This window comes from Phoxinus phoxinus (genome assembly GCF_949152265.1).
Source record: "Phoxinus phoxinus genome assembly, chromosome: 19".
In the NCBI taxonomy this organism is placed as follows: Eukaryota; Metazoa; Chordata; class Actinopteri; order Cypriniformes; family Leuciscidae; genus Phoxinus; species Phoxinus phoxinus.
This window is the reverse complement of record NC_136894.1, coordinates 11,648,500-11,656,058: the sequence shown is the minus strand read 5'-3', so window position 1 is coordinate 11,656,058 and position 7,559 is coordinate 11,648,500. Positions and strand designations below refer to the sequence as shown.

Below are 7,559 nucleotides of genomic sequence, written 5' to 3'. Positions count from 1 at the left end.
CTTAAAAAATAAAATAAAATAAAAGATGTACACAGAAATATGCAAAGGGAAGCAATGCCAGTCTGATAAAACTATGAAAAATGAGCATTCATTTCAAGGAAGTAAAACAATTTCACGCTCTAATTTGAAATCAATTTTCCTTTTATTGCAAATTACATTAAAAAAAAAATCCTAATAAGCAAGGCTGGAAATAAAAGGCAAGCCTAAATGTTAAATTGCCATCATGCTTTCGAGGAAAGAACAGGGTTTCTCTGTTGGTAATAATAAATCATAATCTGACATGCTGAAGAGAGCAGATAAGCTCCTCCCACGGTGATTACGCAAGGAGTGCTTTGCCTTCAGCTCACGTGCAGCATGTGTGTACGGTCACGGTGTGGGAAGCCCCTCACGGTCAGAACAGACATCTTGTGTGCTCATTGTTGTCACAGGCACAGCACATGCAGAAACGCAGAGATGGTTAATCCATACAACGGACTGTGCATCCTGCTGCTCTTCAGTGTTATAACAAGCAGCATTCTCCTACATTACTCAAAAGCCTAAAGCCCAAGTGAGGGGGTTGCTCGGTGTTGCAAAAGGTCATGTATGAGTGCAATGTGGCTTGCAAGGGGATGTCATCATTGCTTTGCCTGGGGCTGGGGTTATTTATCCAAAGAACGGTCTAACAGATTGCTCACTGCCCCACCTGACTCTTCCAACAGATTGACCATGAACATCTGAGGGGAATAAACTAGGATATTTTGAACTTCAATGTCAATAAATTAAACCTGAAGTATGTCTGAGGCATACGCTGAAGTAAAAGAGAACAGAGGAGCTGAACTATTAAAAAGATGGATAAGGTATTACTCCGTATTATGTATACTTTTATTTATTTTTTAATGTACCATGCACCTTATGCAGAAGCTCTGAAATTTTGTTGTATCTTGTGTACAATGACAATAAAGAAATTCAAAATATTATACAATTGTATAAAATACTTATTTCACACAGTATTACAGAACAGACACCAGGGTATTTAGAAGCAATTTATATGACCTTCCACATTCCATAGTAAATGAACACTTTCCCTGCTGACAGTGCTGACAACACACAACTCTTGCCATATTTCATTCATTGTGCCTGAAGGTATTACGAGAGTCCACCTGCAGCATGTCAAAACATGTCAGCGATGGTAAATGATGATGTTACAAGCATAACTTTCATACAAAAACAGTTGTAGCTTTAATGGGAATGAAGAATCCACGAGTTTGTGGCAATATTGTTGTACATTCGATGTAGTAAAGATATAGCAGTATGGTAAATTTACCATGACCTGCATGATCTCTGTAAACATACAATAATTATCTTACAATGACGTTAAAAAAAACCCCCGGCATCATCCCATATATTCAGGCATTTCGAAAAATAAATAACCATAGCCTTCCTTTTATGGCAAGGTATGCAGTTCTTTTTCTTTGAGAGGCTTGGGATACTTCTGGTTATTGATCTTAATGCTTCATTTTTGACAGCTTCATGTACTGAACCTACAGTATATTAACCCTGCTATCTGTTGCCTGAAAGTTCTTGCTAAACGTCAGGGAAAAACCTGTTTGGACAGAAGATGCATTTAATTGTGTTAAGATCCAAGACACCATTACACTGGTGTCTTACATAACACCATTACACATGTGAAATCTCCTTTCAAAACACTTAAAACAGATTTTATTTTAACACTCTTTTTACAGTAACCAGGAACATTTTGACACAAGTGCAAATTCGCCATGAAGGGCTGAACATTTTGGATATGGGCTGAACCTGAAATCACATACTTCCCTACTATATAGTAATTGAAAATCAGTATATAAAGCAGATATATAGTTGTATCTCGGCCAAATATCCTATCCTAACAAACCTTACATCAATGGAAAGCTTATTTATTCAACTTTCATATACATCTCAAAAAAAAAAAAAAATTTGACCCATGTGACTGGTTTTGTGGTCTAGGGTCACAAATAGAATTTACTTATTACGGTAATAAATTAATTACTCATTTAAAAAATAAGTACCCACTCATAGAGTAAGCGATTTCGGATGCAGCCTAGTTCTGTGTCAAATTATATGGTCACACCTGCAGTACTCACTTTTCCAACAGATAAATCATGTTTTGCTGACACAGGGTTACAGTTTGAAGAAAACAAAAAAAAAACAACTGAGTGACTTTATCGACACAGGAGTGGACGTCATTCACTAGCCTCCCCCTCATTCATTTTATAAGTTCTACATCAACCTTCTTAGTATTCCTCAATCTAATCATTATAAACACTATAACAAGAAAAAAAATCTAACTATTTTTTTGTAAAGGTGTATAAGTATACCCGAGGTGTGTACTAGTGTTTTTTTTCTGCAATAGTTAAAAGCAACACTAAGGAAGATTTTTTACCTTAAAATAATGTTTCCAAAATCGTAACAGGGTGAAAGGCACTTATGCCTCCCCTTGGCGGTCCTTTATCTGCTATAACCACACTGTAAGTTTGCCAGATCGGGTCGCGTTTCTGTAGTTCTAATGAGACATAAGAAAACTACAAATTTGACTTGCTTTACGTCAAGCGCTACAATAATAATTATTTAGTTTTTCTTCATTTCTGATGTCGCAATGCATCATACTTTAACAAAATCATCATACTCTACCTTGTCTGTGGACAATAATTTCATTCCAAATCTGGTGCTGGATAAAGAAATCGCATGCGTGCGACGATAGGCTGAAGTACGCTAAATTATTTACGACAGCGGTAATGGACAATTCCGCTTCCAACCTGTAGAGCGACCGCAGAGGGTTTAAACGTTCCTTGGTGTTGCTTTAAATCTCAGATGACTCAGTATTGTAAGTGCAATTCACCTTTATTCCTTAAGGTGGCACTGTCCGATACACAATGATGATGTGATGTTTTGTCAAATTGAACCCTTCCAAGTTCCAAAAGGTAACAAAATATGCTTATTTTATTCTTTTGTAATTGTCATTAAAATATCAAGAGAGTTTTATACTATGCGGCAGTTAGAGATCCATTCGTGTTAGAAGAAGATCCGGGTCGCTAAAGACCCGAATATGTAATAATTGGCGATTGTAGAAACGTTCATGCATTTGAGGGTTAAAAGGCAAGTTCTGCATTATGGTAGCTGTCTGCCATGTGTATCTCATCTGATCTCTCCATTGAGACACTGCGAGATCTCTCTCAGTAATGCAGTTTTTGCACTTCATAAATGTACATGCTATAAAACTGAAAGAAAAATGTGTCTTGTAAAATTGAGTTTATGTAATCCTCAATGCATTTTGCTCAGTCTATGTATGTTACGACACCACTTCCTTTGAAACATTGTGGGAGTGTGGCCGCTGGGCTTACCACGGGATCAGAGCACAAACGGTATTAAAGCTTTCCTTGATTTTGGATAGTCTTCAAATTTTGTTAGATACCACCTGTAAAATGAAATGGCACATTTGTCAACAACAATCTATCATACTGATATCAAAATACTTATTATTATAGAACATGTCTAGGTCATATTTCACCCTAAAAAATAAATAATGAAAAATAAAATATGATTTAATATATTATTGCAGATGTGAAAGCACTAAACATTATAGAAGTTTAAGTTTAATGTAAAAAAAAAAATATATATATATATATATATATACACCGGTATATATATATATATATATATATATATATATATATATATATATTACAAAAAAAACACATTTATATTTATACATTATATATATTCCAAAATAATTTGGACTCAAACATTTTGATTGCTAGAAAATTAAAGTCATGTGTCTAACCTAAATTTGATATCACAAAAACGTAGCCCGCTGAAAGGTTTTAAAATACCGTTTCCATGGCAAGGCAATATGCAATTTCAAAAGGTTTCCACGGGATGAATTTTGAGCGTTTAAGCTTTCGATTATACCTAATTTATGATGATTACTAAAATATGTGAAGGGAAAAATGACAACTGCTACCAGACAAGTTAAATGTTTAAATAGTTATATGTCATTGTAGTAGCTGTTGAAATTCCTTCATGCTTATTGGAATCAGCTATTTATTATATAATATTACAGGAATGAGAATCTAATGAGAATAATCATTGGGAAAATTAAAATCATCTACAATTTATGTGTGTGTGTGTGGGGGGGGGGGTGCTTAACTGTGATGAAAATCTTGACTGTCCTAAAATAGGCTTCATCTTTTTAATAATTTATATTATATTAGTATATTATACTTATGATTCTGGAATTAAATCAGACATATGAGAATTGATAAATGAGAACTGAAAGCATTTTTTTTTTTTTTGCATAATTTCAGTCATATTGAGAAAGAATCCATTGTTTCAGACTGTAATTCCTTACTTGTGGTGGGCCATTCCTCTGCAGGACAGCACAATAAGAGTGAAGAGAGCGAACGCTGCACTATGGACCGAGTGACCGGCCAGAGCAAATCCAGCCCATTCCACAATCTCACCTAAGAAGTTCGCTCCAGATACATACTCAAACATGCCCCCTATGAACAGAAAATAGTTATGAGACACTCAAATGGAAGACATCACACAAACAGTCTGTTTGCAAAGCAATAAGAAACTAATTTCAAATCAGTTTTAAAGCAGTGAAACTGCATCACATGCGTCTAATGAAGTGTGAAACCATCTGACCAGCATGCTGTCTGGTTTAATTTGTCAGAAATAAGGCATGTCTGATTCATCATGTCAGTCATCACTTCTGCATCAAATAAAACAAGAACAAGCTTTTGGATCTTAAACAACTTTGACATACCACAATAATTTAAAATCCCTTTGTTTTGGCTAATCAATGTCATTTATCAGTCAATTAACTTTTTTTTTTTTTTTTAAGGCTGACTGACTTGCTGAAAAAAAGCATAATGTTTTTTGATAATATCATCTGAAGTTGTGATGTCAGACAGCTTTAGAGATGATTTACATGATTTATATTTTGCATGGACTGAGTGTTTAGGAAAAGAGAATTGCATGTCACAAATTATTATGATCCCTGGAGCTGGTTGGTCCTGACAAGTTGCTGAGGAAATGAGTCATGACCAGCAAGGGCATCTATTTTTTTTTTTATTCCGAGTCAAAGCCAAATTCAAAAGATGTTTTAGCATTAAGTCAACACTCAAACCAGCACTGAAGAGGACGCCCTAGCGTTGACCACCCCTTTGAGCTGAATGCATGTGGTATGGGTCAAATGATTTGTGCTGTTCTGTTCTGAATACTCTTGAATTTGTATGTATATTGGCACTGTGCGTTTATGAATATTTTATGAATTGTGAGTATTTAAATAGTGTTATGGAGTCACTCAAAACGGTCTATTCCTAAAATCTAAAGCTGCATGCCATGTTCCTAAGCTGTCACTCAAAATGTTGTGATTGTTTTAAAATGATGTGGAAAATGGTAAAGATGATAAAGCACAAAACATTTTAGTCCATTTCAATTGAACAATTTAGGCCACATTTCTCTCTCGAACACATTTCCAATTCATAAATGTTGCTGTCCGTCTAATAATTATTGTCTTACCTCTAGGTATCTTATAGCCCGTCTCTCCAGGCTTGCGAAGGTTCCTGAGGATATGGTCAGAGTGAATGTTAATGATCCATCCCAGAAACCACATACTAGACCCTGAAGAAGAAGAAGAAGAAGAAAAAAAAACATAATAGATTGAGAATATGAAACATTCTACACAACTGTTCAACATTGATAGAAATCTGATTGATCCGAAATGTTTCTGGAGCAGCAAATCAGCATATTAGAATTACTTTAGAAGGATCATGTGACACTGACGATATTAGTATTCAGAAGGATCATGTGACACTAATAGTCAGCGTTTGCAATCACAGGAATAAATTAAATTTTACAATATTCACATGGAAAACGGTTTTATTTTTCTGTATTTAACTGTATCTGTGTGTGTGTGTGTGTGTGTGTGTGTGTGTACTGTAATAAAATAATAGCAAAAAAAACATGTAGGGAATGCAAATGAATACAGTGAATGACAGCTAATGTTCGGTCAACCATGACATGTCAGCTAGAGTTCAGAAAGAAAAAACAATATACTCTGCATTGGTGCCTTTCAGTGGTTAATGTTAAGTAACCAGGTCAGGTGACCTAAGGTTCAGGGTAAAGATCTAGAACGTGAGAGTAAAAATAATCCTGATAAGTGATTTTTTTATGTCTCTTCCTTTACAAATAGAGTCATTGAATGTACCGCGTTCTCTCATATCCATGCTGATGGTGGCCTGGTGGTGATGGATGAATTCCAGTGTCAGCTCTTAAAGCAATTCTTGTTTTTTTTAATGGAATATTTCAGGATTTATTATGAATGATTAATCCGTGTGCAAATCATATTTAAAAAAAAAACATATGCTCTACTAATCTTTATTCAAAATAACTTCCCTTCCCTTCTACAAAACCATCTCTTTTCTTCTCTCATGACGTGTTTACTGGTGCGAGGGCGGAACAACCTGTCCAGATCCAAGGGTCCTATCAATTTCCTTTAGACAAAATCAAGTCCCGCCCTGCATTTTTTCTGTTCAAGAAGCGGTTTCACTTACATATAAGTTACAATAGGAAGACTATCACAACGTACGTTTCATGCTGACTTTAAAAGGTTGAAAGAAATCAACACTAGATTCTATTATATATGAAAGAGAATAAGGAAAATGACACTTAAATAGCCTACACTGTGAATAATTTAATAATTACTCACTAGCACCCACCTGTGATGAAACAGGGACGTGTAACCCAATCAGCTGGGTAATCTGCATAGTGACTCAGGTATCTTGCCTGCAGGTAACCATTATAGATGCAGAAGACAAAGGCCAGAGCAAACGACATGAATGGTGTTGATTTTCCTCCTCGAATTAAAAATGGGTATATGAGGGACCTAGGAGAAATGCATGTTTAATATAAAGTTGCCACTTACAAGAAAATATAAGATAATTGTATGCATATATGTATCACATGTATGGACTTTTCCCCACCCCCATTTTATATGTTGCGTAACAAGAACACATCCTACCTTTGCGCGTAATGGCAAAAGAACATGAGAAGAAGCAGTTGGTTGGGCAGGTGTATTATCTTTGAACATGGACTCCACAGTACCAAACACAAAGGCACCAGAAAAGCCGGCAATTCTTGAACGAACCATGCGAACTTGACATTTACAGGGAATCCATACCTGCTGGATGCATATCTGCCATAGGGCACGTGCTCAAAGAGTAAAGTCACAAAAGTTATGAATGCCATCACCATCATCAAGTACGATAAACAATCCAAAACGTACAGTTCTTCCTCCTCCGAAGAAAATAATATCTTCAGAATAGCGTCCATAGTTGCTAATGGAAATACACTACTTATAAGCAGAAGAAAGGTTTAGGCAATGTTTGTGTGTAACTCATTCTCGTGCACGAACTGACTCCATGGAAATCTGGTAGACACGCCCATCTACCATTTGTTTTTAGCCAATCAGGAGAGGCAATGGGCGGGGGATGTGTCAAAACACGCCTTCAATGCATGCA

At 35.8% G+C, this 7,559-nt stretch overlaps 1 protein-coding gene across 1 annotated transcript; it reads right to left on the bottom strand.

Annotated features, from left to right (window-relative positions):
• Window positions 1-841: 841 nt before the first annotated feature.
• On the bottom strand, window positions 842-7,509 carry srd5a1 (steroid-5-alpha-reductase, alpha polypeptide 1 (3-oxo-5 alpha-steroid delta 4-dehydrogenase alpha 1)). The gene is made up of 5 exons (XM_079589940.1): window positions 7,061-7,509; window positions 6,759-6,925; window positions 5,560-5,661; window positions 4,382-4,532; window positions 842-3,448 (listed from the first exon to the last, which is right to left on the bottom strand). The coding sequence occupies exons 1-5, from the start codon at window positions 7,369-7,371 to the stop codon at window positions 3,382-3,384; spliced, it is 798 nt and encodes a 265-aa protein (XP_079446066.1). The 5' UTR covers window positions 7,372-7,509; the 3' UTR covers window positions 842-3,381.
• Between the last annotated feature and the right edge of the window lie 50 nt (window positions 7,510-7,559).